At 38.2% G+C, this 26,844-nt stretch overlaps 5 protein-coding genes across 5 annotated transcripts; 2 read left to right on the top strand and 3 right to left on the bottom strand.

Moving 5' to 3' along the window:
* Positions 1-1,044: 1,044 nt before the first annotated feature.
* LOC140786030 (pentatricopeptide repeat-containing protein At4g33170-like) lies at positions 1,045-2,805 on the bottom strand. Its single transcript, XM_073134190.1, has one exon. The coding sequence runs from the start codon at positions 2,803-2,805 to the stop codon at positions 1,045-1,047; it is 1,761 nt and encodes a 586-aa protein (XP_072990291.1).
* A 1,763-nt stretch (positions 2,806-4,568) lies between these two features.
* Positions 4,569-5,868, bottom strand: LOC140786861 (FCS-Like Zinc finger 5-like). The gene is made up of 2 exons (XM_073135559.1): positions 5,450-5,868; positions 4,569-4,924 (listed from the first exon to the last, which is right to left on the bottom strand). The coding sequence occupies exons 1-2, from the start codon at positions 5,668-5,670 to the stop codon at positions 4,804-4,806; spliced, it is 342 nt and encodes a 113-aa protein (XP_072991660.1). The 5' UTR covers positions 5,671-5,868; the 3' UTR covers positions 4,569-4,803.
* Positions 5,869-7,566: 1,698 nt separating this feature from the next.
* On the bottom strand, positions 7,567-10,762 carry LOC140785897 (elongation factor 1-alpha-like). The gene is made up of 3 exons (XM_073133993.1): positions 10,545-10,762; positions 8,809-9,286; positions 7,567-8,718 (listed from the first exon to the last, which is right to left on the bottom strand). Exons 2-3 carry the CDS (start codon positions 9,268-9,270, stop codon positions 7,837-7,839), a joined length of 1,344 nt encoding a protein of 447 aa, XP_072990094.1. The 5' UTR covers positions 9,271-9,286; positions 10,545-10,762; the 3' UTR covers positions 7,567-7,836.
* A 7,177-nt stretch (positions 10,763-17,939) lies between these two features.
* Positions 17,940-20,399, top strand: LOC140786705 (probable trehalose-phosphate phosphatase 6). The gene is made up of 11 exons (XM_073135321.1): positions 17,940-18,283; positions 18,400-18,540; positions 18,633-18,704; positions 18,797-18,895; positions 19,050-19,103; positions 19,186-19,287; positions 19,386-19,463; positions 19,554-19,623; positions 19,773-19,843; positions 19,921-20,013; positions 20,189-20,399. Exons 1-11 carry the CDS (start codon positions 18,080-18,082, stop codon positions 20,261-20,263), a joined length of 1,059 nt encoding a protein of 352 aa, XP_072991422.1. The 5' UTR covers positions 17,940-18,079; the 3' UTR covers positions 20,264-20,399.
* Positions 20,400-23,073: 2,674 nt separating this feature from the next.
* LOC140787327 (uncharacterized) lies at positions 23,074-26,767 on the top strand. The gene is made up of 4 exons (XM_073136194.1): positions 23,074-23,368; positions 23,464-23,590; positions 25,937-26,105; positions 26,288-26,767. The coding sequence occupies exons 1-4, from the start codon at positions 23,141-23,143 to the stop codon at positions 26,508-26,510; spliced, it is 747 nt and encodes a 248-aa protein (XP_072992295.1). The 5' UTR covers positions 23,074-23,140; the 3' UTR covers positions 26,511-26,767.
* The last annotated feature ends 77 nt before the right edge of the window (positions 26,768-26,844 follow it).

A 26,844-nucleotide genomic window follows, 5' to 3' on the forward strand; every position in this document is an offset into this window, starting at 1 on the left:
CCAGAAACATTCTCTGGACATGTCCACATTCCATCCAACAATCCTCATGTCATCATAGATGAAACTCGATGCGTTAGGTAAAGATTCGTTACCTAAAAAATTAAAGGCACAGAAATACATAAAAGGCACCGGATATTACTTGATATGTCCCTCAGGACCTAATTTTAGGTGAAGTGTAAACAACAATGAAAAGTATATTTCCTTCTTCTCTCTTATAACTTTATTCAACTTTCAACGTACACAGCAGCCTTCTCAGGTACGCATCTTTCGTCATGCATGACATGGTAGATAACCAACATAAGGAAGCATCTTATAAGAATTCCATCATTCCTTGCTTGACAAGTCAACCTTAAACCTCCTTGAGCTCTATAAATATTCCAACTATCTTGGCCTAGACAACTTACAGGAGTAGTCTTTCTTTAATTCTCTTCCAATTTGATAGCATGGCATCCATGGGAGGAGAGTTCGTTCAAGCCTACGTCATGAAGAATCTGTACAAGGAAAGAATGAAGAGAATGGAAGGTATGGCAGAGCAGAGCTCTCAAGAGAAGAAAACTAGCAGAGGCTTCTTTGGAAGAAGGAAGAAGGTCCACCCAAATGGTTCTTCGCCATCAAACTGTAAGGAGAAGCTCCAGGAAGCTATGGATTCGTCGGTGACTGGATGATTGTTTGATGTTGTATATGTGATCCCTGTAATTCATAGATTGAAGCAGTATCAGTTCATGGCTTCTTCTAGTTTTGTGAGTCTTCTTTGAAGTCAATAAGTTACAAGAGATGATAATGGCAAGATTGAATTTATACCTGTTTTGGATTCCCCTGCATCATCCTCTTATTGTGTAGAAATAACTAACTTCTGTAGATTGATGTTTGTGAATGGTAATTGGGAAAGTGTAACTAAAAAGATCCTTTTATGCTGACTCTGCTGTCACCAATCCATGCCCCCTTTTATGTACGCTAACCATTTGGTTAAGCGAAAAATGTTAGAGAACTGTTACATAGGGCAATGTTTGAGTAGGTATACAGAGAACACAAATATTTTCCAAATTAGAACTCCTTTGCCTTACAAGCTAAGATCTCCAGTGTCTCTACAACTTCTTCGATTTTTCCATTTGAAAAACCTCCAGCAGTAAATTTCTGCATAATACCCTTCACCTCAATTATGCTATATCCAGGCTCCTTCTTAACCCCACTGTCCTTCAACAGCTTCCATGCAGCGGCAACGCCATCCCATCTTGCATCTGAAGCATATAAACTTGACAGCAGCACATAAGGTGAACTTGTGCGAGGTTGCAACTCCAATATTTTTCTTGCCACACGTTCACCAATCACGACGTCTTTATGAATCCGACATGATGAAAGAAGGCTTCCCCAAACGACAGAATCATTCCTGAACGGAGAAATCTGAAGATAATCTTCAGCTTCCTCTAATCTCCCAGCTCGGCCCAGCAAATCAACTAAACAAGATAAATGCTCGATTCCAGGAGAGATTCCATAGATTACTTTCATCGAATTAAAATAAGCCAAACCTTCATCCACCAACCCTGCATGGTTGCATGCTGCTAACAGTCCAACGAATGTGATGGAATCTGGGGATATCCCTGTTAACCTCAACTGCTCAAAAAGTTCCACAGCTCTGTTACCGTGGCCATGATTCCCAAGTCCAACTATAATTGTGTTCCACGAAAACAAATTTCTGCTTGGCAGGAGATGGAATACACAACTTGCATGCTTAATGCAACCGCACTTTGCGTACATGTTGATAATAGCATTACCAACTCCAACATCTATGTCTACCCTATTTCTGATTTGTTGAGCATGAATTTGACCACCATATCTTATCAAAGCAAGTTCAGCACATGCAGCCAAAGCACTAGTTAATGTGAAGTCATCAGGGCTAACACCAAATTCATTTTCCATCTCTCTCATCTTTTTGAACACCATCAAACCTTTCCCATGCTCTCCCGAATAGGAACATGCAACAATGTACGTATTCCATGTAATTACATCCTTCTCTTCTATTGACTCGAAGACCTTCTCTACCTCACTAATTGAACTGCATTTTGAGTACATGGTCAAAATGACATTACCCACAAAGGCGGTGATGTCAAGCCCGAGCTTGATAGTTTGACAATGGAGCCTGATTCCTGTGTCCAAATCCTCCATATTAGTGCAAGTTCCAAACACAGCCACGAAAGAGAACTGATCCATATGCAGACCTTGTCGGTTCATAACCCCGAACAGCTCCAAACCTTTTTCCATCTGTGAATTGTCCACAAAACCTGTGATCATCGCATTATAAGACACAGAATTCGGTTCCGACATGGTACTGAAGACGGAGTAGGCTTCATTAAAGCAGCCGCATTTCATGTACATCGATAGAAGGGAATTGGAAACGAAAGAGATACCACTATATCCAGCTTTTAGCGCATCGGCATGAACTTGTTCGCCCTGAGCTATGGCCAACAGCCTTGCACAAGATCTAATGACGCTCGCATAAATGTACTCATTGGGACGGAATTCCATCTTGGCAAAGAGACTAAGAGCCAATGAAGGCTTTCCGGCTTGATCATAGCCCGAAACCATGGCTGACCATGAGACAAGGTTTCTCCGAGGCATATTGTCAAACATTTGGTGAGCAGCTTCGAATTCATCACACTTGGCGTAGAGGTTGACGAGGTGATTGCAGAGGAAGAGGTCGGATTCCCCACCTGCTTTGACGAGAGCAGCATGCAGGGAAGTGCCATTGACGTAGGACTTGAGCTTCGAGCATTGTTGCAGAAGGCCCCCTAGCTTTAACAGAATCATGAACCCAAAACGAGCATCCAGTTTTCTGAGGGACGTTTATGCAAAACGATTGCCAATCTAAAGTAATATCTACTTGGCTTTTGGTCGGCTCTGGTTAAGTGGTTAGGTTTGGATTCGAATCGAATCTAGTCGAGTCTACTGTCCAGAAAAGCTTTTGGTCGGACTCTGGATCTGAGACTGGTTGAGATGATTTCATAAAATAAAAAGAAAACTTTTCTAGAAAATTTTGAATTGTTGAAATTCAATTCAAACTTTGGAAGTAAATTATTTTAATTATAAAATTTTAGTTTAAATAGGAGAAGCAATCTATCCTAATTAAACTAAAATTTGGTCAACTTAACTGATATTTTCAACTAAATTTATAAAGTATTATTTAATTTCAACCGTTGGAATAGAATCAAGAAATGAGTAATTAGTATTGAATCATTTATCAAACAGCTGTAGCTCACCTTAGTGTTAGTTAATAAGTAACTTCATTTTATTTATTTTTTTACTAGCGTAGTAGTGCATCTAGTGCCTTCAATTATTTATACTTCTACCATGATGCTTAACTATTACATTACATGATCTATACTAAATCTTATATGCCCACTTGCCAAGTAAACATTGAAATAAATCCAAGCTATCCCTTCTATGTGGGGGCTGTGATCACAACATTTCAACTTGGAAGTATTTTGTAAATATATATATATATATATATTGAAGTTGGAAGTAGTGAAAGGAGTGATTAATAAACAATGGCATGGCTCCCCTATCCAAGGCAAGAGATGATGTGTGGAAGGAGACACAACTTATTTATTTAAAAAAAAGAAAGAAGGAGACACAACTTGCATTATAAATCCTCAGATTGTTTTTAATTGCCCACAATCTTCGCCACTTGAGCACTCATTACGAAACATCTTATATTATAGAAAAATTATGTGGAAACATCCATATCCTTAGTTTTTAAGACAACTGCCTCTCCTTTTTCCCATTATTAAAGTAGTCCAACTCTCGCCACTATTCCCCTCAATTGACCAATTAACATAAATATAATATATATATATATATATAAGGTTTTTGTATGTATATCTTTAAAGAAAATCTCATATTCTTTTGCAAGTTAAGTCTAAATAATTAATACTTCAAAATTAGAATAAATATTTTAAATATATATATATATATATACAAATATTACTTGTTTTGAAGGATACACTTGTCATTATCAACTTTACATGAACATATAAGATATTTTTAAAGAGTACACACACACATATATATATATATATATATATATATATATATATATATATATATATGAGGTGGCAGATTGCCTACGTTGTTGTGGAGATTCTACTCGACACTCATAAATATTAAAAAGAATGATAATAATATAGTAATCCGCCTGTCCGTCTAATTCTCCTTACACCAATGCGAAGAAATTACTGATTAATAACCTCATGAACTTAAAAAGAGATCCAAAAACATTGATGAGAAAAAGAAAAAGAAAAAAAAGATATCAAAATTAGAGCTGATAGTCCAAGCAAAGTACCAAATGTCAAACGTCAAACACCTTCGAAAGATCTTTGCCAAAAGGTAGTCCAGTGAATCTTTACATCTCGAGCAGTACAGCGATCCGCTGTGGTGACGACACTGACGACAGGGATTATTTACACTATTCTCTTTGCATTTATTATGTGCATCGAAACCTTCCAAAACTTGAGGAGCTTAATAAAAGATTACAAACCCATGTCAGTAATTATAACCAAACTAAAACTAACACATTTCCATGAAGATCGAGAGTAGTAAAGGTAGTAGAGGAATTAATACAACAGCTTAATACTAATGTTCTACCATTCTCACACACAGGTGAGAAACAAAAGAGGTAAGTTTGAAACATCTCTAAGCATCAAAGTGGAAACTATGCATCCCAAAACTACAGCTATGTATATAATAAGCATCAAGAGTAGTGGTGCTTAAGCTGCAACAAGTGTTTCACCATTGCCATAAAAAAAATTTCTATGAAGCAGTGGTTGCAGGTGGGTTGTCTATCATGGAAGTGACTAACCACTTCTCCTTGTCCTCGTCTTGATTTATCTGCTGCTGCCTGCACTCGAGGCTGCAGAAAGCTATGTCCCCCCTGTAAACAGAGATGTAATTAAGCATACTGGGAATAAAGAATGGTTCAATTCATGAGTTTGTAAATAGCAACTCAGTCCTGGTGATATGTAATCCTTTGTATAAACAATTAGTGGATGGAGAAGAAGATATTATCATATTATTTACCAGTCAAATACATCGTCTGTCAGTTTGAAAACATCACATAGAACAAACATGAGTGAAGAACTCGGGCTTGAGTAGCAACCACCAAAAAGAATTTGAAAAAAAGAAGAAGAAAAATAAAAAAGATGACATCTAAAAGCCAGTTATTGTTTTGATAACAAGTGAACTCCAAAGCATCGCAGAAAAACCAATTGGGTATCTTTAACCTCCCTTAAAAAAGAATCATCAAGAGAAACAAACAAACAACAACAACAACAACAACAAAATCACAAAGGGAACCGGTTAGGCGTCTCCAAAATCCCTCCCACTGATCATCACAAAAATGAAGGGGGAGAGGGGAAAGAAAGAAAAAAAAGAAGGATTTTGACGCAGTAGGCAGTACCTATACATGAAGATATCGCGGTCAGGGCCAAGGCAGCGCTTGCAGAGGCCGCAGACCTTCAAGAAGGGGGCAGTCTCGACCACTTCCTTCCTCCGGTGCTCCCTCGCATGCGTCCCATGGTGGGCCATCTCCTGATCGGACGGCTGCTGAGCCGCCACGTCGAACTGGGTCATGCTTGTCGTTCTCTTCATCTGAGGCCTCGACCGCTTCCCCAGCAACATCTCTTCTACTATGTTTCAAAGAAGAGAAAGAGGAAAGAAGCCAAAAGTAACAGAGAGAGAGAGAGAGCGAGAGAGAGGTGGGTAGGTAAATGAGGGAGGGGAGGGGAGGGGAGGGGGGGGAGATAAAAGAGAGGAGAGGAATCTAGGCCGTTCCCGGAATCTCTGCAACCACGAGTCCATGTCAATCGCAATTAATTTGTTAGTATTTTATCTTTGGTTACCTTTTGACCTTTTTGTAAACCATCTTTTAGGAAGTTAAATTACGTGGGGTTATCTTTGAGTTAAGATCTGATTGAGATTAAACTCGGACTACTCGTGTAACCTTCAACGCAATCATAGTCTATGCTTAAATGATCACGCTATAAGAGTATAGACTCTCGTGGAAAGGAATCATAGCTTTTATGTATACACACACGTAACTATTGGTTCAAGTTTACAACAGTGGAAGATTATATCACAGTTTTTGTTTCTTTATGTAATATACCTTTTTCTAAAGTTTATTACATATATATATATAGCTGTCAAAACACTTTTTTAAGTTTTTAATCTCGATTCATTTAATGGTATACGGACAAAATATATTGCTCTCAGATAAGAGTATATTTATTATTTTATCTTTATTAAATACTTCAGATTTTAACATGTAGTTATTGAAAAGTAACTAGAAGGGCATCCCATGCCATGCAAAAATAATATATTTGAGAGGGGTACACAAACAAATAAGAAAATTTTGAGGGGTGTAGATGGAAAAGAAGCTGTTCTTCTTCTTTGAGGGTAAGAAAACTTTGACATGATCTTATTCTTACTTTATTCTCTTCTTTCTCTTTAGACGCTTTATTTTCCTTAACTTCGGGGACGCTCCTGGAAGGCGGGAAAGTCTGTCACCGGCTATAGCCGGTTGTACAAAAAATAAATAATTGAAATGTGTCCAATTTTCATTATTTTTTTATTGTTTTTTTTTTTTGGTAAAGAAGATGACTGTATTATCACAAAATAGTTTTTATTTTTTTTTATTTTTTTTTTCACATGAGATAAGACAAATTAGAAAGAAAAAAAATATAGATAAAGTCGGACATGCGATCAAAATAAAACGTAAAATAAACCTTCCTATAAAATAAAATAAAAAAATAAAGTATATTTTTGGCTTAAATAACCCAAGGGCAATTGGTCAATACGCGACTTTTACCTCCGCCTTCTATTGTCTTGGAGCATATTCTTGCAAAATCTAGTGCCATTCTTGCATAATTTTTGTTCTCCTTACCGGGATAGTTGCTAATTTCAATGTTTGGTCGATCAAATTTTTGTCTACGATATTTCTGGTGTTATAAGCTTATAGGTGTCGAATAATCTTGAGGTAGAAAATAGGAGATGCACAGAGGAATTGGTCCATCCATGAATGATTTCTTCCATTGTACATTGGTCTTGGGATCATCCGAAGCCATGCACAACGCCACAGTGGCTCTGAGTTCCACAATGGAAATTGGAAATGATCTCCGACGGATTCGGCGTCAGACATGCAACTCGCTCTGAATTGCAGTTCTTCTCAGTGGTTCTCTTCAGATGATATGGTGTCTCGTTTAAGCTGAATGTAACATAGCTTCACCTTTGTAGCTCTTATGATCAATAACTATTATAACAGTTTGGTTAAGATAGGAGCTTTTTGATGTCGATTTGAGTGGACTCTTGAAGTAGTGTACTTGGTTATAGCTTAATAATACAGGGCTCGCCTCTTTACAGACTGAAGCTGGACAAAATTATCCAACTAGTACATGCAAGCAGGTGAATTACCTTCACTTTTGTACATTCTTACCTAAGAGGGCAGACTGACTCAACCAAACGTTGGCAGGATTTGGTTATTCGTTCACAAAATATCAACTATACAAACACCATCAGAACTGAATGCAACATTGTTCTTATTCATAATACTGAATTATATATTCTTTACAATATCAAACAGGCAAACTCAACTAAGACCATAAATAGAAGTCAAACATAGTATAACTGTTTGATAGTAAGAAACATAGTATAACCTTGAATAATGCCGCAGCCTATCAAGCACCCAGTTCTGCAACCAGACAACAGATACAGTATTAATCGATTCAAGATGATATGGACACACAACAATGCAAGCACCAGCGAATCCAAAGCAAACTGATGCTGGGTTGTTCATTTCTTCTTCAGGGCCGCCTTGGTAACCTTAGCTCCAGTGGGATCCTTCTTATCCACACTCTTGATAACACCGACAGCAACTGTCTGCCTCATGTCTCTAACAGCAAACCTACCCAAAGGAGGGTACTCAGAGAAAGTCTCGACCACCATAGGTTTAGTGGGAATCATCTTGACAACTCCTGCATCTCCATTCTTTAGGAACTTTGGTTCCTTCTCAAGTTCCTTACCAGAACGCCTATCAATCTTGGTCAAAATCTCAGCAAACTTCACTGCAATGTGAGAAGTGTGGCAATCAAGCACTGGAGCATAACCATTGCTGATCTGACCTGGGTGGTTCATGATGATAATTTGTGAGGTGAAGCTAGCTGCCCCCTTTGCCGGGTCGTCCTTGGAATTAGACGCGACAAACCCACGCTTCAGGTCCTTTACAGCAACATTCTTCACATTGAAGCCAACATTGTCGCCTGGGAGGGCCTCTTGAAGTGCCTCGTGGTGCATCTCAACAGACTTGACTTCAGTTGTGAGGCCAGTAGGACCAAAGGTCACAACCATTCCAGGCTTGAGAATTCCAGTTTCGACACGACCAACAGGTACAGTACCAATACCTCCAATCTTGTAGACATCCTGCAAAGGAAGGCGGAGGGGCTTGTCTGTCGGGCGCTTGGGCTCTTGGATCAAGTCCAGAGCTTCGAGTAGCGTAGGGCCCTTGTACCAGTCAAGGTTGGTAGATCTCTCGATCATGTTATCACCTTCGAAACCAGAAATTGGCACGAAGGGGATCTTATCAGGATTGTAACCAACTTTTTTAAGATAGGACGACACCTCCTTCACGATTTCATCATACCTCGCCTTCGAATACTTGGGTGTAGTAGCATCCATCTGCCAAATACGTAGAAATAAACATATTCATTACCATGATGATAAGACAGGGCAGAGGCAATAGATGACCATTATGCGGAGTATTATTACTTTGTTACAGCAACAGATCATCTGCCTAACACCGAGAGTGAAGGCAAGCAGAGCGTGCTCACGTGTCTGGCCATCCTTTGAAATTCCAGCTTCAAAACCACCAGTTGTGGAGTCAATAATGAGCACAGCACAATCAGCCTGAGAAGTTCCAGTGATCATGTTCTTGATGAAATCACGATGGCCAGGAGCATCTATGACCGTGCAGTAGTATTTCGTGGTCTCAAACTTCCACAGGGCAATGTCAATGGTAATACCACGTTCACGCTCAGCCTTCAGTTTGTCAAGAACCCATGCATACTTGAATGACCTCTTGTTCATCTCAGCTGCTTCCTTCTCAAACCTCTCAATCACACGCTTGTCAATACCTCCAAGTTTGTAGATAAGATGTCCAGTGGTGGTCGACTTGCCAGAGTCGACATGGCCAATGACCACAATGTTGATGTGAACCTTCTCCTTTCCCATAGCTAGAAGAAAAAATCTGCAATATAAATAGACACTCTAAATTCATGGATGACATTAAGTAAACAAGCTTTCCCAATAAGACAATACCGTAATCACAAATGGAATAAATAATCAATCTGTTCCCCATGGCAGTAGACTATCTATTAAGGTACTTATTTTGATAAACCATCTAATCTAGTATCTTTTTAGGAGGCAAAAGGACATCTAGAACATGGAAGGAACTTGATCGAAGGGTTTGCCAATACTTTCTTACCTATTATTTTTAGCAGAGTTCTTCTGGCAGAAACAGCAATAAACCTAATAGCAAATATAAAATCCTGAATGATGTAGTTTTAGCATAAATATCTCATTGTGAACAAGTACAAGAACTACAAACCGTGCAAGGATAAGAACTCAATAATCCATTATGCACATTTTAAACTGATCTTGTTCAATAAGCTACTTTTTGGTATAAAACAGAAAATTTGACCTTAATGCGAGAAACATGAGGAAAAGTGGAGTGTATTTCAGTGAATGTACTTATCATGGTTTCAAATTATAAAGCTTTAACATTTCCAGCCTTGAATTTTCAAAAGCCAGTGAGAATATACTCCTTCCAAAATTATTTATCATCATTCATTTATATCCTCCACTTTTATGGGTGAAGGCTGCTTAGTGTTTTGTCTTACCCCAACTGCCATTCCTGATGTGCTACGAGGGACATCTCTTCTTGACATCAGTTGGACAATAAAACTAATATTTTTTCTATAAAAAAATCAACTATATTACAAGTAATCCATAATTTAACTTGATAGCAAATAGTTATACCGCAAATTACATCAAATACAGCAGAACACGAGAATTGTGATCCTGAACCAAATGATAATTTAACATCAAGAGATAGAAAAAAGATGCAGAAATTTCGTCGTCGTCCTTAGACGCAGCATATAAAGCCTTTTGAAACAAAATACCACTCTACATATTTGATCTCATAAACACGACAAAATAATAACTAAAACTTCAAACTTTGACCTTTCGAAACTAAAATATCAAAATAAGCCAAGCAGAAAACTTTAAACCCCTAAATCTTTTCATAGAGAAACACTGACCTCAGCACATAGATCAGAAGCTTGACAGAAGCTTAATTCTAATAAAGCAACAAATCTAGAATTCTCCGATCTATAATCTCATATAAACATGACTCAACACTAGACTAACTAAAAATTCGAAGCCAGGAACAGAAGAGTCTAGAGTTTAATCCCAAACAGATAGACATAGCTGAGACAAGATCTCACCAGACGATAGAAGACGGAGATCTAATTCTGCAGCCGCTTCCGCCGCCCAAGAACCCTGAGATCTCGATAGGGGGGGAGAGAGGTGAAACCCTAGCGGAGCTAAAGATTATTTATAGAACGCTGGTATTACTGGATTACCCCTAAGGTTACGCCTGGTAGTGGCCGGCGTCGATAAGTAGGACGTTTTGCATAAAATAATATGCTTACATAACCACCGTGGGATCTCCATCTGATGGCTAATAAAGTAATAAGGTCTTTTTTTGTATATCGACCCTTCCAATTAGTTTCATTATGAAAAGCCCGGCCCACATCCCGACAGTATAAAGCCCAAAAACTAATAATGGGCTAAAACTACAAACGAAAACATACTATTCAGCTTGGTTGCAGGAAAGGGCCCAAAATTGGTCAAGCATATACGATAAGTGTATAGTAATTTACCTAACTTGCACGTTTGTCTTGATATTAATCATACAATATGAAAACCATTTTAAATATATATATATATATATATATACTCCATTATAATAATTAAAAGAAATCACCACCTAACACTAATATGCTGACTAGATCGAGGCATGCATGAGTAAGTCTACAAAACCATTTATACCCAATCTGCATGCATGCTTTGGATACCACGTGCACCTTTTAGACAATGCACTTGGATATCTACCTACTCTTATCTAGTTATCCCCTTATCAAATGCCATGATGCTTTGCAATCTTAGCCTGCACAGTATATCTGTGCAACTTTCTCAGGTATATATATATATATATATATATATGTAGGCCATGCATATTCCTTGCCCCTTTGGGATTTGACAAGGTGATGACAAAGTAGACATACTAAGTGTATATATACATAGGATCTCATTGCCAAATGGCAACTATTGTGACAATGAGACAAACTACTGAGGGACTCTTCTCTAGTCTTATCAGACAATGATGAAAAGAAAAGAAAAGAATAGAAGAAGATGATAACGATAAATAAATGGTGGACCAATCAAGAAGAACACTAAAACACATGAGATGTTGACTTGATGTACAGGCTACGGATCTCCGCATGCCCAAGATCAGATAAGAAATACTAATGGACTTGGCATATTGCTATGATTTGATTCCATGCCAGGGTGATATTAGCTAGGAAGATAAGCCCTAGCTTGTCTGGAGCCATGGTTTTGGTGCTCCACCTTTTCTTATTTTAATCTCTCTCTTTTTTTTTCAGGGCAGAGAGAGAGATAGAGAAGGAAAAGTTCTATCATTTGAGGCAGCAATAAAGTGCAACTGTAGTAGTAGTTTAAAGCATGCATGCTTTATAGTCTCTATCCTAAATTGCAACTCACGCGTGCTCTAATCTTCTACCTTCTTTCCATGCAAAGTGTCCCATAATGTAATCATTTTATAGTAGACACGTTACAAATATATATATATATATATGTTTTTTGCTGACTAAAAATGAGGGGAGTTTCATATATACCTTTAGATTCATATAGTTATATTCATAATAATGAGATCAATTAGCTAGATTAATTGGCTTAGAGAGTAAGCACCTAGCTAGTTTAAAGTGTTAGTTATATATTTGCAAGGTTAAACTAACAAGATAGCTAGCTCTTATTGATGTGTATACCACTGAAAGACACATCAGAGTTTGGTGTCTTCCCCATTGCAAAGATAAGTTATCCATCATTTATAAATATTTATCTTGCTTTTTATGCTACTAGCCGCCACTTTAGAAACACGAATCTTTTTGTTGCATTTTGGTTAGTCTAGTGTCATTTTCATGGTATACTTCGTTCACTAGTAGCTAATAACACCTCAAAAGTAGTTCTCTATCCTTGTATCCAATGCATTTAATTCTCAAAGTTGGTTACTTTGTTAAGCGAAAAAGACACAATATTTTGGTGTCCACTAGCAATTGCAAATTAATTGGCCTCTTCCATACGCCAGTGGCCAGATTTTTTTTATTTTTTAAGTTTGGAGGATCTTTTGTATATATATATATATATATATATATATATATATGTCAAAATTATTAGTTATTTAATGGTGATTGGCTAACGAGGTGGTAGGGTAGGATGAGTCATATCATGAACCAAGTAATGCTCGACGTCAAAGTTTGGAGCAATAGCATGGTGGAGCCCGGCGTACGTGGAGAAGCGACTCGGTGAAGTAGACTTCTGGCTGATAGTGGGCCCGAGAGGAAGGTGAGCCACGTGTTCACATTGGTCAAAGACAAGGTTCCGCTGAGTCGAGATGGAGCTGGGTGTGTTAAATCTAGCCAAGTTGCGATTAAAAAAAATAACTACTCATCCATCAAATGGGCCCCTTAAGATTTCTTTCCTTTTCTTTTCTTTTCCTCCTTATTTTTTTTTTCTGTGGGTGGAGATGAAGGCCCATATTAACCATTTGGAAATTTATATATATATATATTAAAAAAAAACCATCGGAACTAATTCCCTGGATGGCAGTACACACACATTTTCTAATACTTTTTTTTATTTTAATCACCTTCTTACACAATTTTCTTTTGTATTATCCTCGGCAAACTAATTGGTCGTTTTGAGTTAAGGATTACTTGAGGTATATCTTTGTGTTCATATTTTAAGTTAATATATATTACATCTACACCATTTGAACTATATAAATTATAGAACAACTTTAATGTCACATTTTTAGTCAGCTAAATTGGGTGACTAAGATTACGTGACAGTCATGTCAGAATACATTAGATAAAAAATGATCTAGAACTCTTATTTGGAAGGAAAACATTTCAATTTTATTTTAGTTTAACAATAATCAATGGAAATACCCTTCCACTTTCCTCCTACCCTCCCTTGCCCTCGATCGAAGCACCTGGTCCGTTCCGCCTTCCTCCTCTAATTCTGCCCTCATGTCCTCCTCAAATGCCTTCCTAGTTATCGTTCTCCTCTTCATCAAGTATATTGGCCCTTCCATAATCCAAAGCTTTGTCTCTCGTGCTTCGCATAGCAATCCTATGGCTTTAGCATGATTATTAACTACATGGCCATCTATGTGCAACATCCCTTTGACATAATGCTCTAGATCAAACTACCCCTGGCTCATGCCCCTCCAGGTTGACACAACCCTCCTCCTCTACTCATACCTTGGTCCCATGTTCGCCATTGTTTGGGGTGTTTGAGATCATGATTTTTATCTCCTTCGATCAGTTGCTAAAACAACAAGTACCAGCACACAGTTTGTGCTCGTGGGGATGCACGACAAGTGGAAGGCCAACAACAAGATGCTCAACTACATGAGGGTGATCAAGCTACGAGCTTAGGAGGAGCATTTTCATCGCAAGATCCAAAGGCTTAGGTCAAGGTGGGGAGGGGGGAATTGTCGTGGCTATCTAAGTTCTTGTACTCCATCTCTGACAACATCATCGCGTTGTGGAGCACCTCGATGGAGATAGAGGTAGTGAAAATGATGGACGGCGATGGTGGTGATGATGGGATTATGATGGAGGTGCGGGAAGGAGTTTTTGCTTGGGATGACAATGAGATAGACGATAGCAAGGTAGGGTTTGACGTCATTGTTAGGACAATCGAATTTGGGTAGTTATTGCTGCACTCTCTCTTACTCGGTGAGATGCACAAGATCGTCGATAAATGGTGTTTACAAAGTTGGAGATGCGACAACAAAGATATTTGTATATTTATTAGGGGTATAATAGTCAACAGGTATTTTTTTTGTCAACATCGTTTCACTTTGACCTAAAGTTAGGGGCGGAATAGTTTAGATGATCTCCATAAAAATCGAGTATAATTCAAAAAGTGTAGGTACAATTAACTATTATTTTTATAAAAACAATTATCACTTATTTATCATTTTCTTTTCTCCTTATACATATTTAAAAAATAAAATAAGTGCGAGTAATGCCAAATATAATTTGAAAGTAAAAGAAAACAAAATGTAACTTTGGATAACACAAGTTGGACAAGGAAAGATCCATAGATTTCAATGGGAGAATAAAAGAAGGAGAAGAAATGACATCTATCCTTGTCACAATAGACTAAAGAATCTTATTCAAACATGATTGCCTTATTGGACCAAAACTCGTACGTTCGGAATTGCAGGGGATGTCCTCCCCACCGGGACTCGCTGGAGCCCCGGCGGGAATGCGACCGCATTCTTATTCCCAATGGCTGTGGGCCCCAACTCGCTCAACGGACGGGACGTGAGCATTTTGAAGTGGGGCCCGCAACTGGGGATCGTCTTCAACACGTCTCCGAGCCGATCCGCACCGCGGGGCCCCGCGTGAACCGGTCCGACCGGCGGCGCGGGAAGAATCCCTATAGCCAATGCGACATCGACACGTCATCTTGATCCCGTGCACGTGCTTGTCGAAGTCGGCATTCATTGGGTCAGGTCTCTTTTAGTCGTCTAAAACTTCGATCCTTTCGGATGATTGGATAGTTTATTGGCCCAGATGCAGGAACTTCATGCAGATTGAATACTTGGCAGCCTGCGATTGGCGTGTATGAGACAAACCATCAGTATATTCTATTTTACATGAATAAAATGCCCTCCAAGTCTTCTAAATCTATTCTTTTAAAATTTGTAAACGAAAAGGTTTAAATTTTTTTCTAATAGTGATTCAAATATTTAATTTGATGATCCAAACAAATATAGAAACCCAACTTTCCATGTGAGAGTTGTCCTCCTAGAAGGCCGTAAGATTTGATTCTATATACGTGCACCAAAAAAGTAGTAAACGAGAGTATGGAGAGGAGGGAGGGAGAGTCACGATTATAAAGTCAATCTCGCTAATCGAGCCGTAATCCCACACCTAACCTCACTTTTCTTGTCAATAATTGCCACCCTGTTCCCATCGGATTTGACTCCCTAATCATAAACTTATTGGTTTGGTGACCAAGGAGAGATAAATAATAAAAAAAAAGTTAGAAATTTATACACCTAAACATGCATGTGAGTTGGTAGGTCGACGACGACATATGAAGGGTTTATGTCCTTCATATGTTGTTAGAATCTCATGCGTTGGTGTCTTTGAACAAGAATCTAAGCTCATGTGCTTCCACTCTTAAAGTAAAAGCCATGATCATGATCATAAAAGACAAGTATATATATATATATATATATATATATATATATATATATATATATATATATATATATATATATATATATATACCAACTGTTTATTCGATCTAGATATGTACTTATATTGATGTATATATACTAATCTATATAATGGTGTCATATCAACCTTACTGGCTATTCTAGTCCAGTAGATGTAGCAAAACGTACGTCCATTTCGATGCATGCATGGTTACCTTCCTCTAAACTATATTTATCTATTGATGTAAAGATAAATGTCTCTTTGCATTAATCTTAGAAGATGAAGAAGATTCATGTGAATCTAGACTGATGCACTTTGTAGTACAAAAGTTAGAGAGTCACGAGAGTAGCAAGAGAAAGTTTTTACATGAGAAGCCGTAAGATAGAGAGAGAGAAAGTGGAGGAGATTTTTTGCTTATAAGTACATGTTCATGTCCTCATCTTTACCATAGTCATGATAGTACCAAAATAGTTCTTAGTACATTAATTAATTCGTACGTACTCTTGGAAATATACATAACTTATGTTTAACCTACTATATAAGAGAGAGTGTCAAAATATATATATACACACATAGATAGATAGATAGGATTGCTTCGTGATGATATATTTTGTGGCCATGTAACGATATTCAAACGTAACTGCTTATGTTTGCAGGTATATGCTATTATGTTAATGGTACGTGTTAGTTAATCGAGTAAATTAAATTATAACCTTAAGATATTTACATCGATATGGGTGTACAGATGAGCTGCTGGTTTTGCTCCTTTGTCACGTAGGAGTTGCTTGTTTTCTACGTATACAAGGGGCGGTAAATGAAGTTTACTAATGCTTTAATTATAGTTGTTGTTATTCTTCTTATATATCGATATTAAATACTTATTTTTATTTTTTATTATTAGACGATGAGTGAACTATAATTTATAAGTAGTGGCTGTCTGATTGGATGTATTTATATATATATATATATATATATATATATATATGCTATATACGTGGTAATAGCTATAATTTTAAATAAACGCTACTAATAAAATAACTATTAAATTTCTCACTAAATTTATATAAAAGTGGAAAGTTGAGAAACTGTATATATATTTTTTTACTTCTACAATAATTAAATGGATGTCAAAATATAACATATCAACTTAGCTTAATATATACATAAACACTACACAAAGGGGATCCATTATGAAAGTATTATATTTAAAATATAGTTAATACTACGTCTTAAGAAATATGACACCAAGCATCCTTCAAATGGACTCAAATTTTTTTCTTAAAATGAATTAAAAAGAGAAAGAAGGAGAAGGAGAAGAAGCGATATTACAAAAGGTGGCTAGGGGCTTCACTTCACTCGCCTTATGATTAGCTAGTGCTTACATGACTTACACGTGGGAGGTCACACCATAGGACCCACCACCACCACGCGTACGAGCTAGTCGACGATATTTTATTTTTTATTTTTATTTTCACTTTTATTTTTTGCCCCCTCTTGACTCCGGGGTTCCTTTTTGCAAATACCACCTACTTTTTGGCCGCATTACATAAAAACAACGTCCATTTTTACAATACATTCCTTCTTTTTTCTTCTTTCCCTCACTTTTTCCACCATGCAAACTTGAGAAAGGTAGGATATTCGGAGAGTTTTTGATGCATAAAGTGCTTTTCTTGCATATTTAATAAATTAGCTAATATAGATTAGGTTATATATAACTGGATTAATTTGGGACAAACTTGTTGAGGACGAAAAAGAAGGTATGTATATCAGTTGGCAGACATCGGGGCCCTATGCATTAATATCTAGGGAGCATTTGGTCTTGGTCTTGATAATTTATAGATTAGACAAAGAAGTTAAATCAACCTCTAAGTAAGTAAATGGGACAAAATATGTCACGTAAATTTTATTAAAAGTAAAGAAAAATGTGGCGTTCGGTCTGATACGGTATATTTACTGTATGCAAAGCACACAGTGTGTTTAAAAAAGAAAAGTAGGATATGAGATTCAATTTTACCTTTTGATTTGATATTAGGATCTAATTACATCCCTAACCTCATTGGGCAGGAATAAAGAGAAATTGGTTCGTAAGTAAGTTCCCGTTGCAACCCACATTGGTGGGGTCATGGGATCAACGTGGCATCCAGTGGTCTTTGGACACCATCCTAGTGGAGGGCCCCCGCCACTCCTAGTAGATTCTCCTACCTCTCTCCTCTTCTCCGCCTCCTCCTCCACGTATAAATCCCCCACCATTCCCCTCCCTCCCTCCCTCCCTCCCTCTCTCTCCCAACCGCTCTCAAACTCTTCCAAATTATAACCTCCCAACTCTCCAATTCAAAACCTCCTTGAAGTAAGAATTCACAAAGAACTCCTCTTTCTCTTCCCTTCCCTTACCTTCCCTTAGACGTCTCTCGTTATTGGCTGGTCCGGTTTACTCACTCATGACGAAGCAAAATGTAGTGGCACCCGAGATGGGCGGAGGAATCGCCATGAGGAAGAAGCACTTGACCCAGCTCGACCCAAGCAGTGGTCGGGCTAACGTATCGTTGGAGTCCATGAGAGCTTCCTCGCCGACACGGGCAAAGGCGGCGGCCGCGGCCGCTGCACTCGCTTCGCCGATGGAGGAGGAGTACGCTAATTGGATGGTGGGTGGGAGCGGTGTTCTCCTCTCCAAAATCGCATCTTTTGATCTTGGTTTTGCTTCTTCTTCTCTTTTTTTTCCGATTCTAATGGCGGTTTTGGGATTTGGGTCCTCGAGCAGATGCGGCACCCTTCAGCTCTGAGTAATTTCGAGCACATCATAACTGCTTCCAAGGGTAAGCAGATCGTCATGTTCTTGGACTACGATGGAACGCTTTCTCCTATAGTCGACGACCCCGACTCCGCCTTCATGTCGGATTCCGTGAGTCCATACCATCTCGGTTGCTCTGCTCTGCTCTATAACTAAAGATGAGATTTTTATTGCTAACTCCCCCTCCTTTCCTTCAACACTAGATGAGAGCAGCAGTGAGGAACTTGGCGAGGCATTTCCCCACCGCGATCGTAAGCGGGAGATGCAGAGATAAGGTACATTTCCTCTGGAATCACCATGATTGAACTTTGAAGGAATTGCACTTGGATTTGTATTCTAATTCCTTTATCTTGGTTCTTTTGGTTAGGTATTTAGCTTGGTGAGATTAGCAGAGCTTTACTATGCTGGTAGCCATGGCATGGACATCAAAGGCCCCGCCAAAGGCCCCAAGTACACAAAAGCTAAGGTGTGTACTCTTTTCTCTCCCACTTAGAATCACAGATAGCAAGTCCATTATGTCCTTGTCTTAGAGTTTCCTCATATACTTATCTTTCTCTCTCTCTCTCTCTCTCTCTCTCTCTCTCTCCCCCTCTCCCCTACCTCCCATTTGTGTGGTTTAGGACAAAGCAGTTCTCTTTCAACCAGCTAATGAATTCCTCCCCATGATAGATGAGGTGGGCTTCTCTTCTCTTCTCTTCTCTTCTCTTTGCAATTGCTTATTGGGATGTCTACAATGTGAATTCTTTTGGTTGTCAGGTTTACAAAACTTTGTTGGAGAAGACCAAATCTATTACTGGATCCAAGGTGGAGCACAACAAGTTTTGTGTATCTGTCCACTTCAGATGTGTAGATGAAAAGGTTTGAACACTCACTTCCTATTCTATCCGTTATTGGAAAGAAAAAAAAAAAAGGAGAGCTCTTGTTGAATTGATTATCCGTTCTACTACTTTGTGCAGTGTTGGGGCTCATTGGCTGAGCAGGTCAGATCAGTGCTCAAGGATTACCCCAAGTTGAGACTTAGTCTTGGGAGAAAGGTGTGTGAACTTTGGTCTGAGTCCACTCACCATCATTTAGAGTTATGACATGAATCTGACTTGGATTTTTTTGGCTTCTTTGATCATTAGGTACTTGAGATTCGCCCTACTATTAAGTGGGACAAGGGAAAGGCCCTGGAGTTCCTGTTGGAGTCCCTAGGTAAGTTGGAGATCCATCTCATAACTTTCATCTGAACTTGTTGATCACATTGCAATCAATCATATTATAACCATAACCGAAACACCGTCGGTCGTTAGCCTTCAGTAAATGCTAACCATTTCAACTCTTTGTACCTTTTTTGGTTGTAGGATTTGCAGACTGTAACAACGTATTGCCTGTGTACATTGGCGACGATCGCACTGATGAGGATGCTTTTAAGGTATTTCTGTGAATTATTTGTTGGAATTTGCGATCGCTGTATAGTGTAATTAACAAACATTTTACGTCGATTATCAGGTGTTACGCGAAAGAGGACAAGGCCTTGGTATCCTTGTTTCCAAGTTCCCAAAGGAGACAAATGCCTCTTATTCTCTCCAAGAGCCTGCAGAGGCAAGTACTAGTCGCTTATTTTTCAGCCATTCCTTTCAGATGCATTGAGATATTATCACAGTCTGTCTCATCTTGAGGACCACTTGAAGGCAACCCTTGCTAAATTTTCACATCCATTTCATACAGGTATTGCCAAGTTGCTAATTTATTCTTTTCTTCCATTAATTCTTTTCAGGTGATGGACTTCTTGCTTCGCCTTGTCGAGTGGAAGCGCCTGTCATTGAAGTCTTGTCTCCAAGGGTGTAAATAGGACATGATAGGTGCCCACACCACCCCCTGTTGATGCTTTATGTGGTGGTTTTAAATCTTTAAATGCACTTAGGAGTTGTATTCCCTTGTTATTTATTAAAAAAGAAGGGAAGAAAAAAGAGAGTGAAAACCTCCAAAAGGGCAGAGCCTTTTGTATTGTCCCTTGTTGCTGTAGTTCTTTCTCCACTTCTTTCTTTTTTCCTTTCTTTTGCGCCTTGTTTTTATTGGGCAAAAAGCATGCAAAATTAGCTTTCTTGCCCTTATATGAGAGTCTAAAAGTCTTGTAATTGGCTCTATCTAAGATGGAGCAGAAGAAATAGTAATTACTTTTTTCCTATGAAAATTTGGCAAGTGTATCTATCTCTTTTTTTCTTCCTATGAAATTATGAAATATATATTATGGCACACTGAAGATATTCATCAGTTTAATTAAATAATGTTGAGCTGATGCATCCTCTCTCTCTCTCTCTGTGTGTGTGTGTGTGTGTGTGTGTGTGTGTGTGGAGGAAGTCAACTTTTTTGCAAAAATAAACCTTCAAATTAATTTGAGCTAAATACGTGTAGAAACCTCTGACAGATCAAGAGATCTTGAAAGAACAAAAAGATATCAAAACCACCAGAAATTGAAGCCTAATTGCTGGCCAATCACATATATGTACAATATGGAAGAATTTGCTCTTGGGCTAACTCTCTCATTGCACTTGTTCAGTGAGTTCATGACAACCCATTTCAGATGGAATGCGGCAATAAATTCCATCTTATTTCTGTGAGCGTATTAGTTTGTATTCTTCGCAGTTTTCTCCGTTTAATTGAGCAGCACTTTGGCTTGATGTACTTCTACAAAGATGCTAAATTTTAAACCAAATGCATTCACTTGTGGACAATGATTGGTTAAAGAGACGGAGTTAATCATCTACCATAGCCATAATTTCCAAGTGGTCCTCCAGTATTTGTTTGTTTTTCCTTGATAAACTTTACGGTAAGAAAATTTACACTCAGCTTGAAAGCATAAGCTATATCACAAATGATTAAAGTCAGCAAAACATCTGATGTCCTCTTGAGCTAAATAATTAGGCATACAATTGCTACTTAAATTCAGAAACTAAATTCTAAAGTTCTGTCAACAATTTGATTGTTCTGATGGAACCACAAGATTCTCTGGCCAACTTTTAGACGAAAGCGACGATACCAGAGGGATTCTATGTCATGTCCTTTATGTTTGTACATCTTGGTTTTCCAACAGGCAACCTTTGGTTGGAATTCAATGTTTCCATTGCTGCAAAAATATTCAGCAGCTACCAGTACATTAAAATGCTGCAATAACCAATTGAGGGCTGAGAGAATCTCGACCATTTTTGGGAAGATCTCAGCTATGAATTTATACACTCAGAACCTGTCATATTTGCCTCTAAGGTAATGCTACAAAGTAGTATGCTTTTGATGCCAGTTCAACAAAACTGGTTCATATTCGGAAACCTCTATTATTCGTCACATCAACCTCGTGCTATAAAATCTTAGGAAAATATATAATAAACTTTCACCCTCTCATGAGACCAACATAGGATTATGGACATAATGCAATACATCTACCTATAGGTATAAATATATATATTGAAGATATTGTGGTTGAGATCTTATGCAAGTAGAATATATAATAATAATTGCTCTAAAACATAGGAATCAATTAGCAGCCCCACCATTGGCCACCAAGGATCTCAGTCATTTCCACCTAAAAAGAGGCAGTGGAATCTCAGCATAATCAATAATTTCCGTTTCTTTATGCATTGGAGGCTTGTGATATTTCTTCTAGGTAGGTCTTGAAAGGGAGGGAGGCAGCCCACCAAGCTTAAAGGAATCTATGGTTGGGAGAGGAGTTGGATTCCACTTCACACCCTTGGTGCCTTTGAGCACACTTAATTGGCTCCTGCACAAAGGACAGTAACATGCCTTCAAGATTTCTTCCTTTACTGTGGAAAGCTACGACTCCACTGCCATTCAACTCATCATTGGTGCCTAAGCTCACATAAACTAACCCATAGATTGCCCCCATTATTGGCTGGTAGGGAGTTCTCCCAAGACAACCACCACCCCAAGAACTGCCACTAATCATGGGCTTATCAACCAAAGTAATAGTATAGAAACTAAAGCAGTTCATCACTGAAAAAAGCTGGTCGAAATCCAGCGAAGAAGGCGATCTTGACGACGATTTTGTTCGAATCTTTGACAAACAAATGTGGCTGTCTTCCTAATTCAAAACCTGTCACCCATCACGTCAACAGTCGCCACATGCCAGATCTGAACTTATTCCTCAGGAGGTAATAAAAGGATGGGCCAGAATATATAACAATGGCATGCAGCCATATATGATTGTAGTAGAGATTGCTGGCATTGGTCCAACTCAGATTTAATGCAGCTCTAAATTCTTCAATCCTCTACGTGGATGTATCTATATTAAAGATCTATGATCTCCTTCAATGATTCAGAGGAAAAATAAAACTATTAATGTTTCAGTTGGAATCTTTTTTTTTTTTTTTTAAAACTTTTAAGATACTAAGGTGATTGATGGCAACAAAAATTAAACTCCATGATTAACCCGTAGCAATTAGGATGAATCTCGATTAAATTTATGTGATTTAATTTGGGTTGTAGAATATTACAAACCTTAATGTAATGCAAATGGAGATTCACTAGATGTCATGGGCTGCTTAATATCCGGCCCAGGTAGTCTTTCTTTCGGATCGGATTGGGCTCTATCGGGCCGGATCTAGGCCGAGTTTTAGAACCTCATCCTCAACTCTCCAAACCACCAAACGCGACACAAGGCGAGCGAGCGAGGCAGCAGAGAGAGAGAGAGAGAGAGAGAGAGAGAGAGAGAGAGATGAGCTTAGAGCTCTTACAAGGATACTCCTCCCCAGAAGCGGAGGAAGAAGACGAAGACGAGAGACCCCTCTCTTATTCCCTAAGCGACGACGAAGACGAGGGCCGCAACAACGATGACGACGAAGTCAAGTCGATCTCCATGCGCAGTAATCGTTCCAAGGAAGAGAAGAAGCCGCCGCCCCCTTCCGATTCGTCTCTCCCCTCCGCGTTGGATGCCTTCGCCGAGGTAGATTTCGCATGCCTGTGTCGTTTTGTTGGTGGTATTTGCTACTTGGAGGTGATAGGGTCTCGGTTCTTGTGCTCTTTCTCTGGGGTTTGGAGATCGCAGGGCCGCCGGAGTTCCTGAGCAATGCCGTGGGTGGTGTGGAGGAGACGCGGGAAGTGTTGGGCGTGCTCGACTGGAGGGGGAGGGATAGATCGAAGAGAGATAGGAAGGATCTTCCTGTTGGTAAAAAATATAAAAACCCTAGATTTTCCTTTCTCTGTTTAAATTCTTGTTTTTGTTTTAAGTTATAGATGTTATATTCGTAATGTCATATATATATGTTCTTGATCATGGTGAACTGCTAATTCTGAGCTTGCAAAATTTAGTTAAAAAAGTTAATTTAATCATCTTCAACTGTAGATTTAACCTTACTTTGGTAGTGGTAGATAGATTGGAGCTACTGTAGCACTTCTATTTGTTCTACAGTATGGAGTGTTAAGTTTTTAGTAACTACTTGAAGAAGAAGCCATTTTGGGGCTATTTGCCTGTGGAAATCTATGATGCCATTCAGCTAAAGTTGTTTTGCAGTTTGTGCCAAATATCTAGTATTCACACCACACTTAATGTAATACATGTGATGTCTGCTTGAGTTAGCAGGAATTAATGTCAGTAATAGACTGCGTTGAACAGGTGATTTAGAGCTTATCTGTTAAGCATGAGCTTTGGTTTGCAGAATCCCAAAATTTGAAAAGGGAAAAAAAAGATGCGGTCTTTCTACCTTGTTGGGTTTAATAATAGCTCAAAAATTGGTCGATTAGATAGTTGGTCCATGTTTTTCTTTGGTATGTGATTCCAGTGAAGGAGAGGGAAATGGAACTGGGACATGAGATTGGGAATTTGAGGAAACTGCGATCAATAATGACTAAATAGAGAGGATGCGGATAGAATTGACTGAGGATGAGGACAGGGCTGCTTACCTCCTGCTGATAGTTCACCAATATTTAACATACATTTTTGAGAGAGAAGAAAGGAAGGGAAATCTACAACAGTTTCTAGGCCAAGGAAAATAGTGGAAGGATAGATTAAATTAAGTTCCTTGTGAAATATGTGGGCATATATGCTCTACAGTTATTGTATATGTTGGCAAAGATTGGCTTAGCTAGCTTGTGTAGGCTATTCTTCTGAAAATTGTTTCATGCCCACTATATAGAAATAATTTTGATAATGGCAAAACTGATTAATCTGTTCAGTTTGGTAACATTTTTGACAGTGGTTCTACTTCTTTTCACTGATATTTATGTCATATTTTTTCTCTATAAGTTTAATTGCCCCGAACCTTCTTGACCTATGATATTTCATAATATCCATTCATCACCATAGGCCAATTTGGCAACGAGATGAAGAAAATTTTGCATAGGGATAAAATGAGGACTTATATCAGAATAAAGGTAGTTTTTATCCCTTTTTTTGTATGTATTTGGTAGGAAATTGGGATAAGTGCTGGATAAAATATGAGATAAGAATAGTGTTTGGTTGTGATAAATGAGATCAGAGATAAAAATGATCAAATTGATTTTATTGCCCTTTTCCTAGTTTAATAAAATTGGGTTAAAATTAAATATAAATTATAATTTTATTGTACAAACTATTACATTATCTTCTCGTAATTAATTTTAGAATTCTTGGCTAAAAATTAGTTTGACTTAATTCACCATAATTTACATGATATATAAATGCCATCACAAATAATATCACATATGAACATATTGCATCAAAACATTTTTACTATAAATATATTCTAATATATTACTAAGTATATTTACAATCACATTACAATGTGAGTATCTGAATGTAAATTGGGATAAAGATAGATAAAGGGTGATTTATCCCGGATAAAATCTCACATACTACTTTACCAGACGGGGCCCATATGTGTAGTCTTCCTGACATAGATATCTTGTGTAAGTGACATTCAAAGTCAAATGCATCTTCACTTCATTGGTATTTGAATACCTTTAGGGGTGACAACATGGCCAGGCTATTAACCCTTGCCTAACTAGATTGCTTTGGTAGATACCTCTGAATACATAATGGAAATCACCATTTTATGGTGAAAAATGCTTTATTGTGCTACTCGGGTAAACATATCAATATCATGAATTTGAGAAGCTATGTGTACTATTGCTTGTCATTCAGTTGTCCAGCATCATACTGCAGGATGAAAAGAAGCTTGTCATGTTATTGAAATAATTCTAAGAACATGCTAGCATCACAACCGTTAGTAGCAGAGAAAGCTGAATAGATTAAGGTATTTGTGTAGTAAGTTTAATCAATTGATAGAATCATAGAAATGACCTTCTTCCCACTCAATTAACCTTTTAATCACATTTGTATTGCCTAGTGGAAATAGTAACTTAGAAAAGTATTCTATCTTTCCAGGCATTTCTCTAATCACTGGGAATGTAAAGACAACTTGATAAAAATGTTTCATGGTTGTATATATACGGACAATTCTGTTCCATTAGGATTTTCCCTTCTTTCCTTTTTTTGTTGGTCTGGTCATATTTTAGCATTTGCAGTTGTTTCCAGGTGCTGTTGTTGAGGCTAAAGCTCAGTTGGTTGGGATCCGGGACCGAGTAAGAAGTGACATAGGTGGTGGCTCTACAAATTCAGATTCTGTAACCACTGCCTCTGGCGAAAGCAAAAGAATCATTACTGCTGCAAATCCAGGACCAAAAGATGCTGCAGACCTGTTGAGGTACCTTTGTCAAGTGATCTTCTTGAAATCAATGAAATTCTGGGTTCTTTTGCACAGTTATTTCTTAAGAAGATCTAGATCATATTTGTTCTTCATTGTCATCTGTTTGGGACCTAAAATGCTGTTGCCCAGTTTTCTTCTCCAGCCTATTAACCTATATATCTCTCTCTCTATAATCTTAGAATGTGCCTTCAGTGTGGTATCCCGAAGACATATTCTCATACACGGGGCATGGTGTGTCCAGTCTGTGGAGATCGCCCTCCTGCAGACACAACAAAAGAGTCAGAGAAGAAGAAGGGATCAACTATTAAGGACAAGGAAAAGAGTAAGAGGATGAGGGGGCAATCTTCCCATGCTTCATGGAAGAGCGAGACCGAGATGCACCTGAGACAGCAATATGATTGATTAGCACTGGACAACAATGACTGTCCGTGGAAGTGTATAATTGTGAAATTCAGTAATTACTTAAATTATGTTTAGTTCCTATGCTAAAAATGAAGTTGGGTCAACTTGTCTTATGACGCTGGAAGGATATGGACTGAGGTTGGCCAGTTGCTTTGTTGTGGGATATTGGATTCTGTTACAGTCCTCTGTCAGATCTTGTCGTTTATGTAATGTCAAGTATGGCAAAGACAATGTGAAAGTTAAACCGCCATTTCGAAGCTCGCTGTGGTTCCTCAGAATTACTTCTAGCAAGTTTTAGTTCATTTCGATGCTTCTAAATACAACTTTGTGATAA

This window comes from Typha latifolia, chromosome 4 (assembly GCF_019914945.1).
Source record: "Typha latifolia isolate L0001 chromosome 4, TyphaL0001v2, whole genome shotgun sequence".
Classification (NCBI taxonomy): domain Eukaryota; kingdom Viridiplantae; phylum Streptophyta; class Magnoliopsida; order Poales; family Typhaceae; genus Typha; species Typha latifolia.